Below are 22,995 nucleotides of genomic sequence, written 5' to 3'. Positions count from 1 at the left end.
TTGATATATGTCGTTTACAAGTTTAACGGTGTAGAAGTATTCAAATCAGATTAAATTTTGATAAAAAATTCTTTATACTATCTATAACAAGACCAATATCTAAAATTTTAGTGCTACATCGTAACTTTTTATGAGATTTTTATTTTCAACCATTGATTTTGAGTCCTTTCGATCATTAGGTAATGATATTAAAAAATCATAAAATTTATTTTCTAGATAGTTCAAATGCGCTAGATCAAGTCTAACGAAACCGATCGTCGATTCAAAAATCTCATCATCAAAAACGGCTTAGAATTACAGAGACCTTCGTGCTCTTAACAGCACACAAGACATACTATATATATATATATAGAGAGAGAGAGAGAGAGAGAGAGAGAGAGAGAGAGATACCAAGTAGAATAGTGATTAATATCCACTTTTTCATTCTCAGATCATTACTACTGCACCAACACTTTTCCAAACCCTAATAATATACGGAGAGAAGAATGCAAATGTCTAGGAATTGGCGGAGTTAGTCAGGATTAGGGAGGGGGATGGGAGGATTCTCCCACCCCCTGCTCCATTTTTTATCAAGGGCTTTTTATTAGGACGGGACGGATTCAGGACGCATTAGTTTTCATTTTATTTTTGGCTCTCACTTACCGTCCTATCTGGGGCAGATTGGGATAGGAATAAATTTTTGACAAATTTTTGACGGACCAGGACTGAAAAAAGAAAAGAGCCTCCCCGCCTCCCATTTCATTTACTTGGCGAATCGGGATGAATTTGGAATGATTTATATTTTTTTTATATTTTTGTTCCTACTTATCGTCCCATTCGAGACGGATCGTGACGGGAGCTCCACCAAACTGGATTTATTTGCATCCCTAGACAAGATTCACACTGTACTAGTGAAAAACCCACACAATACTGCAAATATAAAAATATTATAATAATAAAATTTATTTTATATTTTTATATTTTTCTATTATTTTATTAGTCTAATTATTTAATTAAATAAAGTTATATAAAATAATTTAATAATTAAGTTTATTAAATAAAAATAATTAAAATTGGTATATGTGCAACATAAATATATATATAACTACTTATTGGTTATTAAATTATTTTATAAAAAAATTATGTGAAAAAAAAAGTTGAGACGAATCTATTAAAATAATGTAAATAAATCACCAACAAGAAAAAGAAAAATACCAACCGTCCCTAGCGCAAAAGCCAAAGTCTCTAGCACAAAAGCAAAGGACTTTAGTATCCAAAATACAAGTTTGAATGCTAATTGACTCACATTTTTAATAAGTTTAGATCGCATTTATCAAATTAAATTTTAATAAAATTAATTATATATATATATATATATATATATATATATATATATATATATATATATATATATATATATATATAGATCTTAAATTTTTACCATTGGATCTCATCCAACGATTAAAAATAAAAGTATCTGTCACTTTTCTTGACAAAAATACTCTCAATATTCGTTATCTCCTATCTACGTATTTTACAAATATCTACGTATTTTCTCAAACGTAATTCCCATCATAACTTAAAATATCCGTTATATCATATTTTCGGGGTTCCTTAAATATTTTATTTCTCACACACGTTTTCTCAAACGTGTCATAAATTAACACGTCATAAATTAAAATATCCGTTATTTTCTATTTACGTGCTTATCAAATATTTTCTTTTTCACACGTAATACTTGCGCCAATCACGTAAAATATTACTAAAAAGATTTAATACCTACCTAAGCAAAACTAAATTGTTAATTAAATATAATTTTATATTTTTAAATTTTTTTTAGTAAAATATTCAAAAGTAATACCCGCCAAAATATCTTATGCGTTTTTCAAATATAAAACATATCTTAATGCACTCGCAAATAATATCTACATATCTTTGCATATAATATCTACACTATCTAATCTTTATCTCATCATAATATTTATTCACACACAGAATATATTTTTTTGAAGATATTTTTTTAGTAATATATTTTTTATTTTCACCTATATTTTTCTCAAATAGTTTTTTTAGTAATATGTCCCCATCACTAGCACATCGCTAGCACCAGTACATGTCGACTGCACATTGTCACTTTCACCACCTTCGTCATAGTTAAAAAGGCATTTTGATCTCACCTGATAATTTTTTATTTTTTTAATGTACATTTATACTATTTTAGCATTTTTTTTGGTATTTTTTTTATTTTTACATATACGTTTATCAAATATAAAGTATATATAATGTATAAAACATGCAAAAACTTTTCAAAATATGAGCAATAGGATTCAAAATTCTTTTAAAATTGTATCAATATTTTTATAATCTTTTTCAAATCAATTTGTATATATATATATACTTTTGAGAGCGTAAAAAATATTAAAATCTTTGTCCAAATTAAGTCCAATTAATTTGAACAGTAATAATTGAAAAATAGTAGTATATTTAGTCTATATTTCAATTTCATTAATAACTTTAAATGAATATATATTTTAGAAAAAAATTATTTGATATTTTCAAATAAATCTCACGTGCATTGCNCATATGACTAGTGTATATATATATATATATATAGAGAGAGAGAGAGAGAGAGAGAGAGAGAGAGAGAGAGTAGGACTACTAGACATAGGGAGAGTAAGACTACTAGACCCCTTTGTACTAATAAAATTTTTAGCCACGAATGTGCAGTTAGAATGATAGTAGTTCCCCATTACGAAGGCATGTTCATTAAAAAAGCGACTTAAATATCTGCAGTTGGAATCCTACAGTATCTTAGTATAAATTCCTCCTCCTTGAAACAGAGCAGCTGTTTTACAATGCACACTTTTAGCAGGCGATAAGCAGGCAATCAAGAAGCAGGTGGGTGATGATTCAGACCACTTTTGATTCTAACTATTCACTGCAGCACCTCATTCAACTGGACACTAGAAAGTTGCAGCCCTTGCTAAAAATAGAAACACCCCTAACTTAGATTGTTGTAACAAAAATACACTGCTGAGTAGCGGGGCTCGGTACTATCTGCAATGCAACAAACCCCAGCAACTCGAGCTATAAACTTACTCTGCCACACCCTTATCGACGTTGGAAACACCGCAGCTTCACTGCTGAGTGATAATAGAAATGAGCCGCCCGCAACTTCAATGCGTAGCTTTACCTGCGGCACGGCTAAAAACTTCGCCGCATGCAGCAACAAACAAGTAAACTCACCATTGCCTCAACTTACCTCCCAGTTAAAACCAGCTATCTACTAATCTGATACAGCTCCAGAATGTCCACCCCGAAGAACGACAGTAAACTACTAAATCCAGATCAGACATTGAGATACCCCATGCCTAGGGTTTTCTCTGGGTCACTGCCCGGCTTTGCTCTTTGACTTTTGCATATTCGTAACAAAAATATTTGATTCTTGTAATGAATGCTCCTTATCATAGTAAATCTATATATATTAAGATAACTGAATTTAAATTCACAGAACAAAAAACAACTCTTATCATCAGCAACATTTTGACCACACATAATAAACACGGCACTCAAGAACATCATATCTTGTGGTTCATAATGAAGTAGAGCCCCTTAATACATTTTTTTAGGTTCAAAATTTTTGTAAAAAAAAATAAAAATAAATAGTGTTACTCTTTTAACAGTTGTGTCCAAACAACGTATAATTGGAGGTATAATTGTTTTCCTTCTAAGTCTCTGTAAAATTTGACACTACAATACTTTCTAAATTCGAATACCCTTTATTATATGCCATTTCAAATCGCCTCTCAATATTTTTTTTGTTAGCATACCCTTAGTTTTTTTTTAATATATAAATATTAAAAAGGAAGAATTGCAAGAAGGGGATTTGATCAAAAAATTAAGTTATTTTAACTAGTTAAATAAGAGATTTCATTAATACCTTCCGATCATTTTAGCAAATAAAATTAATATAGCTAATGGTTATTGACTAAATAAGATATTAAAATCTAAGGAAAAAAAAATTATCTCAATAAAATAATAAATTGAAGTAAAATTTTTACAAAAATGCCAAACTAAAACACCTAATTTTTCACTTTCTTTGATTATAACCATGCAAATAGCTATAGTTTCATTAAAAAAAAAATACAATAAAGCTCAAACTTAGAAAGAAAGGAACCATCACATAGTTCATATGAAAAAGAGTTGAAAGGTTAAGCAACAAACAAAACAATTAAAAACTAGATAGTTTTGAATCAAAATGATTATAATTCAGATAATTTTGATACATTTTCGCCAAAGCATAATTAGGGTTCTCAGTATTATGGGCCATAGTTTTCCTCACAACAAAGCTCCACAAGAAGAGATCATCCCATCCCATCTCATGCTCTCCAAGCTTAGTCTCACCCTCACTCCCCTCCTCTAAATGAAGAAGACGAAGACGTAAATATGTTCATCTTCTTCAAGAAGAGGAAGCGAGGTCACAAGATGAAACCAAGCAAGCAGAGCACTAAAAAAAAAAAGATGAAATTGAGAAATCTCCCCTTTAGGCCTTCGAATTCGGTGTGGTTAAAGCAAATCATCATCATTGAACCCTAATTCGTAAAAAAGCAACAATTAATTGCAATAAGAAAAAAAGGCGAAAAGGTTTCAATTGAAAACAGTTAAGGGAACTATTTCAAAATCACTTATTAGGGCATGCTTAGTTCATGATTGGAATGGAAATGAGAAATGAAATTGGATTGCATTGGAGTGGAAAATAGAATGACAAATTATCTAAAAATATTTGATTCATTATTGAAATGAAAATCGGACTGGACAATTGAGACATGTAGAATTTTTAGAGAGGCCTTTTAAGTGGTTTGCTCCAATCTAGGATTCAAAGCCGGACTGGGTCATAAATGGATTGGGCGATTCCCATTCCAAAGTGGAAAGAAAATCGGAATACAACCTTTGTAAAACAAACAATAACTATCGAAATCAATTAATCTCATTCCGATTACATAATCTGAAATAGGTGAACCAACCAAACAAGCCCTTAGAGTTAATGTCTACATTCATTTTTTACATGAAAAATAAAAAAACTAGAGCTTCAAGTAGGAAAGATAAATGTACCAACATTTGACGATATCGAAACTGTGAAGCTCCTTATTAATGATTTCCATAAACAATTACGAAACATTCTATGAATTTACATAACATTCTAAAATAAAATTAAATAAGATTACTTAATAAGCATATAGAATCCTTCAAATCAAGCAGTGCAATTACAAATCCGAATAAATAATAAAATAAATAAATAAATAAAGTTCAGAAGCGTACCTTTACAAATCACACATATATAATTGGATTTGTGTGCGTGAATTTTATCCCGCCCCCGCAAAAAAAAAGGGGTTCTCANCCGCCCCCCCCGCAAAAAAAAAAGGGGTTCTCAGTATCATGGCCATGGTTTTCCTCATAGCAAAGCTCCACAAAGAGGAGATCATCTCATCCCATCTCATGCTCTCCAAGCTTAATCTCGCCCTCACTCCCCTCCTCTCCACGAAGAAGACGAAGACGCAAATATCCTCATCTTCTTCGGGAAGAGGAAGCGAGATCACAAGATGAAACCAAGCAAAAAGAGCATTTGAAAAAAAAAAAAGAGATGAAATTGAGAAATCTCCCATTTAGGTCTTCGAATTCGGTGTGGTTAAAGCAAAAAAATCATCATCATCGAACCCTAATTTACCAAAAAAACCAGGAAAAATACGAAAATTGGAGATGCATAGCCTAAGAGAAAATGGATCGCGCAAACACGTTCATCCACTTCAAGAAGAGAATTGGAAAAATCATCAACATCTAACCCTGATTTACCCCAAAAAAAAAAAAACAAAAAAATAGAAGGAAAAATTGGAGATGTAGAACCTACGAGAAAATGCGAGGATCCACGAGATCGAGATCGGGGAAACCGCACGTCCAGAGGCGCCACTGAGATCGATCGATCTCGCACCCCTCGTGTAGTAGCTTCGGATCGATCGAAAAGGCGATCCGAGCATGTGATTTGGAGAGGAGAGTGCGTAGAACCCTAATAAAAAAATAAAAAAAAATCTGGAAGATAAGTAGGAGTGTAGCAGTGGCGACGACGAAGATGCTATGCGCATAGTTCGGCGGGTATTTATAGAGGGGGAAATTAGGGCTCCCTTTGATCTACCAAATTACTAGTTTACCCCTTGTACTTTAATAAAAGGAAAATTTCAAATACCACCCTTTAGTTTCACACTTTCTCACTTTACTCTATAGTTTAAAAGGTATCAATTTAGTTACATGTGATTTTATTTTTATCTTTTTATTATCAATTTCACTAATTTTTTTCGTTAAATTAGTGACAAAGTTAAAACTAAAAAATATTAAAATGAATATTCGATAAATCTAGATTGGGTATCTAAAGTTTTTTTGTATATAATTTAACGAAATATTAATGGAGAAACTGATAAAAAATAAAAATGAAATCGTAGGACACTAACTTGATACACTTTAAACCACATGGTAATAAAGTAAGAAAGTGTGAACCCACGGGGGTAGTGTTTGAAGTTTACCCTTAATAAAATATCAAAAATATTTTATTTATTTTTGGAAGATCAATTAATTCGCGAATTATTTGCGAATGATTCGTAAATTATTAAAAATTTAAATAAATATTTTATATTTTTTATGTTTAAGAATAGATTTAATTTATATTTTATGTTTAAGTATGAATTCTCTGTTCGCACCTCCTAAAAAAATTATATATTTTATGTTTAATTATAGATTATTTTAATTTATTTTTTTCTTGATTATTTATATACCGTAGTGTATAATATAGTATGCTATTATTTTATAGGATAAACTTCAAATATTACCCTTGTGGTTTCATATTTTTTTATTTTAGTAGCATATAGTTTAAAATGTATCAATTTAGTACCTTGTAGTTCTATTTTTCTCTTTATGTCAGCACCTCCATTAACTCTCTATTAAATCATATGCAAAAAATTTTAAATACCCATTTATAATTTATTGAATATTCACTCTAGCACCCTGTGATTTACCGAATTTTTATTTTAGTACCTTGTGCATGGTTTTAACTTTATCATTAATATAACGGAAAAAATTAACAGAGGGGATAACAGAAAGAAAAAAAACGAAACCACAGAGTACTAAAGTGATACATTTTAATTCATAGAATACTAAAATAAGAAAGCTCGAAACCACAGGTCCACAAGGGTGGTATTCCAAGGTTTTTCTTTTTTTTTTAACTTAATTTACTTTATTTCATAGCTCTATTCTTATAATTTTAAGAATTATAACTTTTTATGCTAGTAGCATAAATTTAGAAAGAAAAAGTTTAATTTAGTAGCCGAATTTTTTATCCCGAATTTTTAATTGATGAACATATCATTTCTGTATATATCGTGTACCCAAATAATTCGCGGACCGTTTTTTAAGCTATATTTTTCAACAAATTTAAAAATTAGGATATAAATTTTATTTGTATTATATCTTTATCGAATTTTTACCGAATCTGAATTAACTAACTATAGATCAAATTGCTATTTTTAATTTTAAAAAAAATTAAATATTTCTTTTTGTTGGTGGGAGGATAGAAACAGAGGGAGAAAGAGAGATAAATGATGTTGTTGAAAGTGTTTGGGGACATTGGATGGATAGACTTATAATTTTACATAACATGCAAGATAACTCAGCCATTAGTAATACGAGATACCCATTCTTTACATGATATTATTTTTGGAGTAATTTTACACTACCCAAAAAGTTAAAGACTGAATGAACCGAACATAGCAATTTTGATAGGATTACCTCTAATCCTAACAAGATAATCTGAACCAAACACACCTTAAGGAGTGTGTGTGTATATATATATATATATATATATATATATATATATATATATATAGAGAGAGAGAGAGAGAGAGAGAGAGAGGGTTCGGCTGCTATACTATTATGAGTACGATCGCTCTTGTACTCATAAATTGTTTTCGATGATATAGCTTTCGAATCGACGATTCATATCGTTAAATGTTATTTACAGTATTTAAAACTTCTAGAAATCAAATTTTATAATTTTTTGATATTATTTACCTTACGATCAAAAGCTCACAAAATTGACAATTTTTAACGGCCGGTATGGGATACTTGCTAGTTTAGCGGTGTAAAAGAATCGAAATTTGTTGAATTTTTGATAGAAAATTCTATTCACACCTAGATAAGATCAATAACTCCGATCTCGAATGAAGGATCCGATCATCTTTTTTAGGATGTCGTTCGATTTTTGACTGTTCATTTTATGCCCGCTTGATGGACTTTATTATGATTTCGAAAATTACGAAATTTATTTTCTAGAAGTTTCAAAATACTTAGATCCATATTTAACGGAGTGGTCACGTCGATTCGAAGCTCCATCAAATCGGAAAACAACTTAGAGTACGAGGGCTCCATATACTCATAATAGGATAGTACCAGGCCATAATATATATATATTATAATATTATATAAAGTTGAGCAGATACTATTCGATAGCCCAAACGGGCTCCGCTGCACCATTGTTTTCGTGATGGAGTGCCTCAAATCGACGATTGACACCGTTGAACATGATCTATACCACTTGAAATGTTTAGAAATCAAATTTGAAATCTTTTCGACATTATTTGCCTAATGATCAAAAGGTTTCAAATTTTGTAATTTTAATGGTCGATATGAGGCGTTTTCTCGTTTAACGGCGTAAAGATATCCAAATCAATTAAATTTTTATTATAAAATTCTTTAAACTATTTAAAACAAGGTCTATACTCTTGATCTTGATTACAAGACTCCTATCATCATTTTTTAAAGAATATTCATTTTTAGCCTTTTATTTTTGTGTCCACTCGATGGATAAGAGAACAATGTTGAAATTGTATGAAATTTGATTTCTAAACACTTCAAGTGGTATAGATCCTGTTCAATGGTGCCGATCGTCAATTTGGAGGCTCCATCATCGAAAACAAATGGGTGGCAACGGAGCCCGTTTGCTATCGATAGTATTCTAGCTCATCTCTCTCTCTCTCTCTCTCTCTCTCTATATATATATATAGATGAGTAGAGTTATTATACTCTTATGAGTATAAAGTCCTTCGTACTCATAAGTTGTTTTTAATATTGGAGCTTCCGAATCGACAATCCACTCCGTTAAATATAATATAGAGTATTTGAAACTTCTAAAAAATAAATTTTATAATTTTTTGAAATCATAATAAAATCCATCAAGTGGGCATAAAATGAACGGTCAAAATCGAACGACATCGGATGATCGGATCCTTCAATTTATTATCGGAGTTATTGATCTTTATTTAGTTAGTGAATAGAATTTTCTATTAAAAATTTAACATATTTCAATTCTTTTACACAGTTAAATTAACAAATATTTCATATCAGCAGTTAAAAATTGTCAATTTTGTGACCTTTTAATAGTAAGGTAAATGATGCCGAAAAATTGTGAAATTTGATTTCTAAAAATTTTAAATGTTCTAAATAATGTTTAGCAGTATAGATCGTTGATTCGGAAGCTCTATCATTGAAAACGACTTATGAGTACGAGGGCGTTCGTACTCATAATAGTAACCGGACTATATATATATATATATATATATATATATAGAGAGAGAGAGAGAGAGAGAGAGAGAGAGAGAGAGATCTGCTACTATGCTATTAATAGCACGAAGCACTTGGTGCTACCAAGTTTTCCGCCGTTAGATCTACCCTTTTGATTATTTTCACTCGTTAGATTATACTATTCAACCAACCAACCACCCACTTAATCCTAGGGGGTCCACATCATCCTAACCACACATCTCTTAAATCAATGGCCAAAAACTTGGTAGCACCAATGACTTGGTGCTATTAATAGCATAGTAGCCTAGTTCTATATATATTTATATTATATATATATATATTATATATATATTTTATATATATATATATAGATTATGCGCGAATAGTATTAAGTAGTAAATTGCTCGTCTTTGCTATCATAGTTTTTAACCCTTGGATAAAAATTATAGGTCAGGATCGATATTAGTTGTTAGAGTTGAGTGCGCTCCCTCTGGGTTGAGTGTCCCCACTGGGTTATAGTATTTATCCAATGAGTTAGAAATAATGAAAGAAGTTATCCAAAGTCTAAAAACTGGAGTAGAATAATGCAGATTTTTGGCTACTAATAGTAGACAGGTCCAACTCTCTCTCTCTCTCTCTCTCTTATATATATATATATATATATATATATATATTATATATATGATTTATTAGGCTCAGCTGCTATATTATCGGGATACACGCGACCTCCCGTGCTACCAAGTTGTTTCGATGATGCGGCTTCAATTCGATAGTCGGTTCCGTTAGACTTATCTACATATTAAAGTATTTGAACTAAATTTCATAATTTTCGACATCATTTGACTAAGTGCTCAAAAAATCTCAAAATTGACCTTTTAATGGCGTGTGGCCTGTTTGTGAGTTTAACGGTGTAAAACAATCTAAATCCGATGAAATTTTATAGAAAATTCTTTTCATATTTAGAGTAATCATTATATCTGATCTTGAATTTAATATTTTATCATCATTTTTTATGAATTTTTTATTTCAGCCGGTTCATTTTAGACTATTTTGTTTGATGGTAAATGATATGAAAAATTATAAAATTTAGTTTCCAAATACTTTTAATAGTGTAGATCAAGCTTAAGGAACCAATCGTCGATTTGGAAGCCGCATCATTGGAAACAACTTGTAGCACGGGAGGCCCGTGCCTACCGATAGCATAGTAGGCGGACTATATATTATATATTATATATATATTAATATATATATTATATATATATTATTATGTATTAGAGTGAGGCCTATATGCTATCGAAGCATGGAGAGTTCCGTGCTTCCAGCTCGTTTTCGATATTGCCGACTTTCGAATCGTCGATCGACTCCGTTAACTTGTCTTAGAGTATTTTGAGTACCTAGAAAATAAATTTTATATTTTTCGATATCATTTGCCTAGTGAACGAAGGGGCTCAAAATCAACGTGAAAATAAAAATCTTACAAAATATAAATATGACATTAAAATTTTAAATTAAAGATATTGATCTTGTTTTATATGTATAAAGAATTTTCTATCAAAATTTCACGTGATTTGAATATTTTAACCGTTAAACTTGGCAAACGGCTCACTACGGCATTGAAATTCGTTGATTTTGAGCCCATTCGATCACTAGGCAAATGATATCGAAAATTAAAATTTATTTTCTAGGTATTCAAATACCTAGATCAAGTTTAACGGACGATCGACGATTCGAAAGTCGCACATAAAAAACGAGCTGGAAGCACGGAAGGCTCGTGCTTCGATCATGATAGAGCCTCACTCTATATATATATATATATATATATATATATATATATATATATATATATATATATAGTCCGGCTGGGATAACTATCGATAGCACCGAGCGCTTGGTGCTACCGTGTTTTCCACCGTTAGATTTAACCCTTTGATGTTTTCACTCGTTAGATTATATTATTCAACCAACAGCTTACTCAACCCTAGGGGGCCAACATCATCCTAACCGTACATTCTTTCGTCCAAAGGCTGAAAACCTGATAGCATCGATAACTTGGTGCTATTGGTAGTATTCTAGCCTAGTTCTATATAGAGTCCGGCTGAGATACTATCGATAACATCAAGCGCTTGGTGCTACCGAATTTTTCACCGTTATATTTAACCCTTTGACTATTTTCATGCATTAGATTATACTATTCAATGAACAACGTTGTAACGACCCAACCCACTGGCAATAATAACTCGTTGGGCCCAACTACCGGCCTAAAATGCTTAAGCCAAATTATTATTGCTAGTGTCTAAATCTCTTATAAACCCAATCACATCCCCATTTCTATCCGATGTGGGATTATTGGGGTGTGACAGATTCCCCCCATTAAGGCCCTGACGTCTTCCTCAGTCCAATTACACACACAGCCCAAGATCACTAGGCGATGTGAGACTCGTCTCACTAGCCTTGTCATCCAGACCCTGACATAGCCGGTCACCTTATCATACAGACTCCGACATAGCCTATCATCTTGTCTTTCAGACCCTGGTTCAGCCGAAACTCGTCACACATTTCCGGCTGGTGATTGGCTCTGATACCAAATGTAACGATCCAACCTACTAGCAATAATAACTCGTTGGGCCCAACCACCGGTCTAAAATGCTTAAACTCAGTTATTATTACTATTGTCTAAGTCTCTTATATACCCAATCACATTCCCATTCCTATCCGATGTGAAATTATTGGGGTGTGACAAACTTACTCAACCCTATGACTATTTTCCTAAATTTATGCTTCGTACATTTTTACCCTTTGACTATTTTACTAAATTTATGTTTTGTACATTTTTACCAATAAAATTATAGGGCGAACTTTAAATTACCCCATATAGTATGGTGCATTTTCACTTTGCCCCTCTCTCCTTGATTCAAAAGGTTGTAATTTGTCTCCTATGGTTTAGCTCATTTTTACCTTGTCATCTTATGGTTTAAAAAATTACATTTAGCTATCCTATAGTGTAGCATATTTTTCACTTTGCCGCTATGTGATTTTTCAATTTTTTTTTTTTTTTTTTTTTTTTTACTTTGCCATCTTATTTGATATAAAATTTTTTGATGAAATAAAAGTTAAACCGTAGGGAATGCAAAGTGCCATTTGAAGTTTACTAGTGCAGGGCCGCACTTCGCAGCGAATAGTCAATTAAAATATATAATTATTAAAATTTTACAATAAAAAAAGTTATTTAGTACATTACAAAAAATAAATTTTATTAATATTTTCTTAATTTTGAATAATTATAGTATTCTAACAATTTTATTTAAAAAGTAATCAAATTTAATAGTTTTAAAAACTGTTCAATAAATAACTTTTTTAACAAAAATATAAAAATATGAATGTATCACTTAGATGCTCAAAATTAAATTTCGTAAAATATAAAATTAGTTTAAACTCCATCAATATTTTTTTATTTTTTAATCTATAATCTAATCTAGATACCAAATATTATAAAATAAAAATTTATATTTAATACAAATAGTTTAAACTATTGAAAAATTATTTATATATTTAAAATTTTTATAATAACAAATAAAAAATAAAATTGGACTTAAAAAAAGATTATAAATTTTTTTTCCATATATAAAGAGAGTAAAAATTGAAGTTTAAAAAAAAGAAAAAACACCCTCCTCTCTCCCCCAGCTGGGCTCCACCCACACTGGGCCAACCTACGCGCGAGAGCCCGTGCTAGCTGGCGCCCCCGCCCGCCCGCGACCCGCGCCCGTGTCCGCGCCAGCTCGCCTCGTGCCCACGTCCTAGCCGGCCCGCACCTGTGCCCGCCGCACGCCCGCGTCGGCGCTTGAGTCCCGCACCTCCGCCCCTCAGCTCCCGCCCGTGCCAGCGCTCGCCCATGTGCCTCCAGGTAGAGCGAGAGATAGAAGCGAGGGAGTTAGAGAGAGAAAGTTAGAGCGAATGGAGAGGCTGTAGGATTTGGTGTCGTGGTAGGCGACAGCGGCTGCACCTGTGAGTCAGGATATGCCTACACCTGCGGCGTCGGCAACAGCATCTCCTGTTCTGGCAACTACTCCTCCAGTGGCTGCTGGCCCTTCAGTTCCCGATAGAGCCGCGTTAAAGGCCGAGCAGGAGCGATCGCTTATAGTGTTGACAGCGTTCATGACATTTAATCCTCCTATGTTTGACGGAGACGTGAAAGACCCTTGGGCGATGGAGTCGTGGCTTACTTCTATGGAAGCGTTATTTGAGGATATTTATACTTTGGAGCAGGACAAAGTTCATTTAGTCGCACATTGTTTTGAGAGATCAGCTCAAGTTTGGTGGAGAAGGGTCAAGAAAAATCGATCTCCAAATCTTCCACCGAGTACTTGGAATGAATTTCGCGACCTACTGTTCATGGAGTACTTTCCTAATAGTGATAAAAAGGATGATGAAAGAAGATTTTCGCAAGTTGAGACAAGAAAATCGTTTAGTGCAAGAGTATGAATGGGAGTTTTCACACTTGGTGAACTGTGTTCCGTGTATGATTCATGGGGATCGAGATCGGGCAGAATGTTTTGAGAGGGGGTTGCGACCGGAGATATTCAAGGTGATACATGCCTTCAAGTTGAAGACTTTTGAGGAAGTTTTGGATCGTGCTCTTTGGGTGGAGTGAGGTAATGCGATTGCGCATGATTGTCACGCCCCGGGGCCGATTTTAAAAGCCATTTTGAAAACAGAGTTGCGGAAAACGTGCCATTTTTTTTTTTTTTTTTCAACCTNCGAAAAATCGAGTTACTATTCACTTTAAGTGAAACTTGGAAATCGCATAGAATTTCCGTTTTAACTCATTTTCGCCCGAAACTTGACGAGTGCTTTTGTAATTAAATTACACACAAAAACATCGTCAACTGAGAGTTTAGCTACACTGCAAAAATCTCAGTCCTTACAATGATGAACGCGAATCGTTTGAAAGGAAAAAGGAAAGGGAAAAAGGAAAGAAGCGGACCACAAGTGGTTCCGGGGGACAGTCAAGTTCTAAATGGCCCCCTCGGTATCCACAAGCATAGTCGAAGTATCAGGGAGCTTCCAGATGTGTTATTTGTGGCGGGAATCATTGACTGTCGACCTGTTCACAGCGTGAGGGGAGGTGTTATAGGTAGGGCCAACCTAGACACATGATTCGGGAGTGCCGGAGTGGAGCATCACCTGCCCCGTTAGCCGCATCAGTTCAGTCGACTCCGAGACAGCGTGCGGGTCTTCCACCAGCTATGTCTGTTGGACGCTCATTTGTGCGGCGTCAGCCTGAGGGATCCCGACCTGCACCGAGTGGTTGTGTTTTTGCTGCTCAGGTAGAGGAGCCTGCCATGGTAGACGATGTCGTGGCAGGTATTGTTTTAATTAAAGCATTAGATCTCAAGCATTATTTGATACAAGTGCATCGAACTCATTCATTAGTAGATCGTTTGCTAAAACACATGATATCGAGATTTCGGATAGTACGGATGCTTGGTGAGTTTATGCTCCTGAGCACACTTTTAGTGTCGACGAGGAGTGTGCGGCTTGTTCGGTACAGGTTGGTGATTGGATTATGCCGGCAGATTTGCTAGTACTGAGCCATATGAAGGGCTTCGACTTAATCCTTGGAATGGATTGGCTCTCGAAATACTACGCTACTATTGATTGTGAGAGTAAAGTGATAACTTTTCGTGTGCCGGGTCAGAAGGAGGTTGTGTATTGTGCGTGTAAGAGTTCGCTTTTTGCTTTGACAGTGTCGACGTCGAGGGCGAGAAAGTTAATCAATAGTGGATGCATAGTTTATTTGGCAACGATTGTGGAGACTAAGAAGGAACTTTCGGCAATTGGGGATATTCCAACAGTTCGAGAGTTTCCTGATGTATTTTTTGTGGAGTTACCGGGATTGCCACCGGATCGGGAGATTGAGTTCGTCATTGACTTATTTCCCAGGACGGCGCCAATTTCAAAGGCTCTGTACAGAATGGCACCGGCTAATTAAGGGAGTTGAAAGCGCAGTTACAGGATTTGCTGGACAAGGGCTTTGTAAAGCCTAGTGTGTCACCTTTGGGAGCTCCAGTGTTATTTGTAAAGAAGAAGGACGGAACGCTTCGGCTTTGCGTTGACTATCGTGAGCTGAACAAGGTTACAATTAAGAATAAGTATTCGTTGCCTCGAATTGATGATTTGTTCGATCAGTTGCAAGGGTCGCGGGTATATTCAAATATTGATCTCCAGTCGGGGTATCATCAACTAAAGATTAAATCGAAAGATGTGCACAAAACGGCGTACCGTACGCGGTATGGTCATTATGAGTTCACGGTAATGCCGTTTGGGCTTACTAATGCCCCTGCAGCATTCATGGATCTAATGAATCGGATCTTTAAGCCGTTGTTGGATCGATATGTCGTCTATGAACACTACGACACATCGATGTCATCTTTAAGCCGCACACTGTCGTCTATGAACACTACGACATATCGATCAAACAACGGCTTAAAGATCCGATTCATTAGATCCATGAATGCTGCAGGGGCATTAGTAAGCCCAAATGGCATCACCGTGAACTCGTAGTGACCATAACGAGTGCGAAACGCTGTTTTGTGCACGTCCTTTGGCTTGATCTTCAATTGGTGATAACCTGACTGAAGATCAATATTTGAATATACCCGCGACCCTTGCAACTGATCGAACAAATCATCAATTTGGGGCAATGGATACTTATTCTTAATTGTAACCTTGTTCAGCTCGCGATAGTTAACGCAAAGCCAAAGTGTTCTGTCCTTCTTCTTTACAAATAACACTGGAGCTCTCCAAGGTGACACACTAGGCTTTACAAAGCCCTTGTCTAGCAAATCCTGCAATTGCGCTTTCAACTCCCTTAATTCAGCCGGTGCCATTCTGTACGAAGCCTTCGAAATTAGCGCCGTCCTGGGAACTAAGTCAATGACGAACTCAATCTCCCAGTTCGGTGGCAATCCTGGTAACTCCGCAGGAAATACATCCGGAAACTCTCGAACTATTGGAATATCCCCAATTGCCGGAAGTTCCTTCTTAGTCTCCACAATCATTGCCAAATAAGCTATGCAACCACTATTGATTAACTTTCTCGCCCTCGACGTCGACACTGTCAAAGCAAAGAGCGAACTCTTACACGCACGATACACAACCTCCTTCTGACCCGGCTCACAAAAAATTATCACTTTACTCTCACAATCAATAGTAGCGTAGTATTTCGAGAGCCAATCCATTCCAAGGATTAAGTTGAAGCCCTTCATACGGCTCAGCACTAGCAAATCTGCCGGCATAATCCAATCACCAACCTGAACCGGACAAGCCGCACATTCTTCGTCGACACTAAAAGTGTGCTCAGGAGCATAAACCCACCAAGCATCCGTACTATCTGAAATCTGATATCATGTGTTTTAGCAAATGATCTAGTAATGAATGAGTTCGATGCACCTGTATCAAATAATGCTCGAGATCTAGTGCCTTTAATTAAAACAATACCTGCCACGACATCGTCTACCACGGCAGGCTCCTCTACCTGAGCAGCAAAAACACAACCACTCGGTGCAGGTCGGGATCCCTCAGGCTGACGCCGCACAAATGAGCGTCCAACAGACATAGCGGGTGGAAGACGCGCACGCTGTCTCGGGGTCGACTGAACTGATGCGGCTGACGGGGCAGGCGATGCTCCACTCGGGCACTCCCGAATCATGTGTCCAGGCTGGTTGCACCTATATCACCTCCCCTTACGCTGTGAACAGGTCGATGGTCGATAATTCCCGCCACAAATAACACATATGGAAGGTCCCTGATACTTCGACTGTGCTTGTGGATACCGAGGAGGCCGTTTAGAACTTGACTGTCCCCCGGAACCACTTGTGGTCCGCTTCTTTCCTTTTTCCCTTTCCTTTTCCCTTTCAAACGAATCGCGTTCATCACGCGCAATCGCATTACCTCGCTCCAAAACTTCCTCAAAAGTCTTTAACTTGAAGGCATGTATCACCTCGAATATCTCGGGTCGCAACCCCCTCTCAAAACATTCTGCCCGATCTCGATCCCCATGAATCATACTCAGAACACAGTTCACCAAGTGTGAAAACTCCCATTCATACTCTCGCACTGAACGATTTTCTTGTCTCAACTTGCAAAAATCTTCTTTCATCTTCCTTTTATCACTATCTGGAAAGTGCTCCATAAACAGTAGGTCGCGAAATTCATTCCAAGTAATCGGTGGAAGATTTGGAGATCGATTTTTCTTGACCCTTTTCCACCAAACCTGAGCTGATCTCTCAAAACAATGCGCGGCTAAATAAACTTTGTCCTGCTCCAAAGTATAAATATCCTCAAATAACACTTCCATAGAAGTAAGCCACGACTCCATCGCCCAAGGGTCTTTCACGTCTCCGTCAAACATAAGAGGATTAAACTTCATGAACGCTGTCAACACTGTAAGCGATCGCTCCTGCTCGGCCTCTAACGCGGCTTTATCGGGAAATGAAGGGCCAGCAGCCACTGGAGGAGTAGTCGCCGGAACAGGAGATGCTGTCGCCGACGCCGCAGGTGCAGGCATATCCTGACTCACAGGTGCAGCCGCTGTCGCCTGCCGCGACACCAAATCCTGCAGCCTCTCTATTCGCTCCTCCTGCCGCTGCATTGACCGAGCTAACGCGGTCACTTGAGCACGCAGCTCTCGAACCTCATCAAATCCAGACTGCTCAGGCATCCTAGGAGGCGATGCTTGAGTAGATCTCGTGGAACGCCGTGGTGCCATTACTCCTGGAACGTAACATTCAAGTTAGTTAAACAAAACTAATCAGGCGAAAGCAATCAAGTGTATTTGTACTCATCCCTAGGCTCTATGTTGTTGGCCACCAACATAACTCCTCAAGTTGTGTACAAATAATTACTTAGATCAGCCCCTAATGAACATTAGAGACATACGGACAACTAACCCAATTCATTTAGCTTTCGCTATCATTTGATTCACGTCACTTGCATTCCTAGTTCCTTAGGTTTCCAATCCTAAAGTCCCTAGGTCCATCCTAAACTTTCACTTGTCGCTTGCTCTGATACCATTTAATCTGTTATGTTCCGCTATCGCCAATTTGGTCGATTCGGGCCCGTACACAGATGCCGAACGGACAGCACCTCCCCTGTCCGTCCAAGGCTCAACAACAACGAATACATGTATAAAGAAAGGAATAAACCCATGATAACATTTCAATATATATGGCTTGTACGAGGGCAAGCAATAAGCACAAGTGAATGTAAACTAGCTAAACATGCATTCATTGTATCTTAAAAACTTTAAACAAAATATAAAGCTGGAAAGTTTACTACATCCAGTTATTTGCAACATTTACATGTTCATTTATACATCATTTTTACATAATTTCTTTGATCAAATATATACATCATGAAACCAAAAAAAGTACACAGCTATACTCGGGAGTCCACTAGCTAGGATGCAGGGCTCTTGCCGCGATCATCGACCACTCCGCTCGCGCTAGGATCTGCATGGTTAGTGGTGTGAGTACTAATAAAAGTTCCCAATGGGTACGGTTGCCGACCCCGCCGACTCACCCACTAGGTCTACTCAGGCATATGTAGGCAAGAAAAGAGAACATATAGTAACCAACTATATCATGTATCTACTACAATGCTTGTACAAAGCTGAAAAGAATAATATATGCATGCAAGCTACTAATAACCTTTACCCAATTAATCTGGTTAACCACAACTCACCAACTAAATCCTTTTTTGTCGGGCCCTCAGCTACCTCCCGACGGGACCGTCCACTAGGAAGGCTTTTACGATGAACCCAGTTGATGACTACTCCGGAGCTCATCGTCCAAGGAGGAGCGACCTTCCTCGAGCATTAGACTAATGTGAGTATGATTTAATCCTCACTTAGAGGATCTAATGAATGACAATGCCACACTTTAAACTTTAACTAGTTCTTTATTCTAGGTTTAACAGTTCCAAATCTCGATGCTAACCATTTCTAATCATAATGTCACCAAGTTTACTATTGTCATAGTCCACAATAAATTCACACATTCATAGGGTTTCTATGTTCATAATCTATGGTCCACAAGTTCTCTACATCGAACATGCTCAATTGCTCAATTGCTTAATTCATATTTACATAATAACATTTTTCCTATAATGCATGAATACAATACAATTCATATATATGTATGCTCAATATGGCGACATAGACATAAAGAGGGATTTGAAGATTTCGGATAGCATTTTGGCATCCCTACGAGGTTGGTGGTGCGCACCACCAACCTCGTAGGGATGCCAAAATGCTAGAACTAGAGCTTCGGAATTTACAAGCACCAATTCCTATTGACCCACCGCAAACGAAAGCAAAACGAGGTTTTTCTTAATTAGCGCGCCGTAAGTTCGTCGGAATATCAATTTAAGCTTCCGAACACGTCGAACTTTCCTTCATTGAGGAATAAAAGAGATTAAACTCAAATTTTATCCATCTTTCTACAACTTCATATACAAACCGCAATTCACGTACATATGTTATATATATTCAACTTTCCACTAGGTTTTTATAGCACATACAAGTTTTAGAATTCAAAACCTCAAGCTAAACCTTTTCTCTAGGTTAAATACCATAAACCATAACCAGGAATTATGGTTAACTTCGCTCAGATTTCATTTCTAATAACCATTCCTATGTTTACTCTCTCTCTCTCTCTATATATATATATATAGAGTAGGGCTAGAATACTTGTAAAAGTATCATGGGGGTGATACTTGTGTGTTTTTAGCCCTTGGATGGAGAGATGTGAGGTTGAGATAATGGTGGTAGGTGGTGGTAGATGGAATAGTGTTTAATCTAAGGGCTATTAATAATCAAAAAGTAGATCCAATGACTTAAAACCTAATAGCACCATGATGGTGATACTTGTAAAAGTATCATAGCTCAACTCTATATATATATATATATATATATATATATATATAGAGTNGGCTTGTTCTCTAGGTTTCTCATGGCAGCCTCAAGCTCTAGAAGCTACGAACCTCAATTTAAATCCTTCTTAGGATAAGTAACATAAACCCTAACACCATAACAGCCACTCTACTTCAGGTTTCATGCTTCATATAACTTCACACAACAACTAATTTGCTCTAGGTCTATTTTCCATGGCATCTAGAACTTTAGCAACCATAGTTTACATCTTAGACCCTTTTTAGAGTAGCTAACATAACTCAAATCAGGAATTTCAGCAACCTTACCTCAAATTGGAAGCTTCCTCAACCGGGTTCCTTGCTCAATAGCTTCCTCCCAGCTCAAAGCATCAGGAACAACCCTCCACCAACCTTTTCCCTCACAACTCCACCAATTCCGACGGTTTAGAGAGAGAGAGAGAGGGAAAGAAAGAAAATGAAAAGAGAAGAAAGAAGGGAGGATTCTCAACACGTAGCAGCTGGGGCTAAGCTACTGTAGATAAGATCAGAAAAAATTGCAACTAAACCCCACCACATGGCTGTAATTACCTTTCTAGTTTTCAGTTTAACAGTTCATAATCTGATACTTTTCGCCGGAGCTCTTCTAAATGTCCGTTTGCTCTCAAATTTGACAATCGGGCTCGATTAAAATTAATAAGAAGAACGATATCTTAACTTTTCAGTTTGGACTATTTTTGGTCCCCGAAAACTCTACCGACCTGAATCTCTAGCAGATAGCAGTCAGATTTTATTTTTCACTTTTCGGGTGTCGGAATGACATGAAACTTTAAATCTCGCATCATAAAAATAATTCCGACATATTCTCTAATTTTCATAATTTTCTGACACTGTGAATTTTCTACTAAAATATCAGCCCCGCTTCTTACAAGAAATTCTAAATTTTCTGTTTCCATTTCAATTTCAGTATAAGTCATTTCCAATTTATATTTTACTTCTATAAGTCCAATAAAAATAGTATTTTACACTATTTTTATTTATATTTATTTTTATATTAAAATAAAAAGTTGAGTGATCGCCATTTAGGGTTTGGTTCACAATATTTTTAAGATATTCAGAAATGAGATGTCAGCATAATAAAATCCTATATTTATTTTATTATAGAAATTTGATGCAAGCATGAATAAATTTTTTTTTGTGGAATCATATAATCCCTTAGAATGAGGGATTTAGAAACCTATCTCCTTCCTTCGTAATTCTTTTTTTTAAAAAAAAAATTTTAATTTAAAGGAACTAAAATATTCTTGTACAAATTTGATATCATCCTAAAAATTTAAATTGAGTACAAGAGATGAATACAACTATAAATCCATTAAATTTATAAATACTTAAAATAATTATAGTGTAAAGTGAGATTTTTATAATATTAGTTTCTCTAAAAACATATTATGATAATTTTATTTTATTAATATAATTTGGTAGTTTCTGTATTAAACTAATAAATATAAAAGGATAAACTTCAAATATCACCTTTGTGGTTTGGCATTTTCTTACTTTAGTACCCTATGATTTAAAGTGTATCAATTTAGTATCCTGTAATTTTATTTTTTTTCCTTTTCGTCAGCCCCTCCATTAACTTTTCGTTAAATTATATACAAAAAACTTAAGATACCCCACCTTTAATTTATCAAATATTCACTTTAGTACCTTTTAGTTTTAACTTTGCCGCTGATTTAACGAAAAAAATTAGTAGAGAGGATAACAAAAAGAGAAAAATAAAACCACAAAGTACGAAAGTGATACACTTTAAAGCGCAGAGTACTAAAATGAGAAGTGCGAAACCACATGGGTGGTATTTGAAGTTTTTCCAATATTAAAAATATAATGATACATTTATGTGTATTCTAAAATATATACCACTAGGGATGTAAACGAGCCGAACACGAGCGAGCTTAGGGCCAACATCGTGTTCGGCTCGTTTAATAACGAGCCGAACATGAGCTGGCTCATTTAATAACGAGCCGAACATGAGCTGGCTCTTTAAAGTATCGAGCCGAAAAATTTAGCTCGTGTTCGGCTCGTTAATAAACGAGCCAAACACGAGCTGGCTCATGAGCTGGTCAACGAACAATAAGTTAAAAAGATTAAATTGAATATATATATAAAATAAATTATAAAATCTTATTCATTAGACTTTGATTAATAGTTGAAACTTTATATATAAATGATTCTTTTTATAATTAGCTGCATTTATATTTTTATTTTGTTAAAATTAATATATAAAATATATATTATGTATAATTATTTATATATATAAAATATAAATAAATAAATTATATAAATATAAATATATTTGTATTCGAGTTGTTATTGAGCCGAGTACGAGCGAGCTGACCCCAGCTCGTGTTCGGCTCGTTTTACTAAATGAGCGATTTGATCTCGAGCTCATTTTCGAGGCCGAACACGAAC

The 22,995-nt window shown here is 35.4% G+C and overlaps 2 protein-coding genes and 1 long non-coding RNA gene across 5 annotated transcripts; 1 reads left to right on the top strand and 2 right to left on the bottom strand.

Moving 5' to 3' along the window:
• LOC109721416 lies at positions 2,746-6,088 on the bottom strand. Its single transcript, XR_002219217.1, has 2 exons — positions 5,885-6,088; positions 2,746-4,571 (listed from the first exon to the last, which is right to left on the bottom strand). It is a non-coding gene; the product is annotated as an uncharacterized LOC109721416 (long non-coding RNA).
• Positions 13,615-14,079, top strand: LOC109721076. The gene has a single exon (XM_020248495.1). The coding sequence runs from the start codon at positions 13,615-13,617 to the stop codon at positions 14,077-14,079; it is 465 nt and encodes a 154-aa protein (XP_020104084.1).
• LOC109721002 lies at positions 17,253-21,023 on the bottom strand. Of its 3 annotated transcripts, none has more exons than XM_020248389.1 (3): positions 20,857-21,023; positions 19,342-19,462; positions 17,253-18,372 (listed from the first exon to the last, which is right to left on the bottom strand). In XM_020248389.1, exons 2-3 carry the CDS (start codon positions 19,442-19,444, stop codon positions 17,333-17,335), a joined length of 1,143 nt encoding a protein of 380 aa, XP_020103978.1. In that variant the 5' UTR covers positions 19,445-19,462; positions 20,857-21,023; the 3' UTR covers positions 17,253-17,332. The 3 variants fall into 3 exon arrangements, with proteins under 3 accessions (XP_020103978.1, XP_020103979.1, XP_020103980.1); XM_020248390.1 differs by lacking the exon at positions 19,342-19,462 and adding an exon at positions 19,042-19,109; XM_020248391.1 differs by lacking the exon at positions 19,342-19,462.

The sequence above is a fragment of the Ananas comosus genome, linkage group 15 (assembly GCF_001540865.1).
Source record: "Ananas comosus cultivar F153 linkage group 15, ASM154086v1, whole genome shotgun sequence".
In the NCBI taxonomy this organism is placed as follows: Eukaryota; Viridiplantae; Streptophyta; class Magnoliopsida; order Poales; family Bromeliaceae; genus Ananas; species Ananas comosus.
The sequence above is the reverse complement of the archived record's forward strand: the minus strand, read 5'-3'. Positions and strand labels throughout refer to the sequence as shown.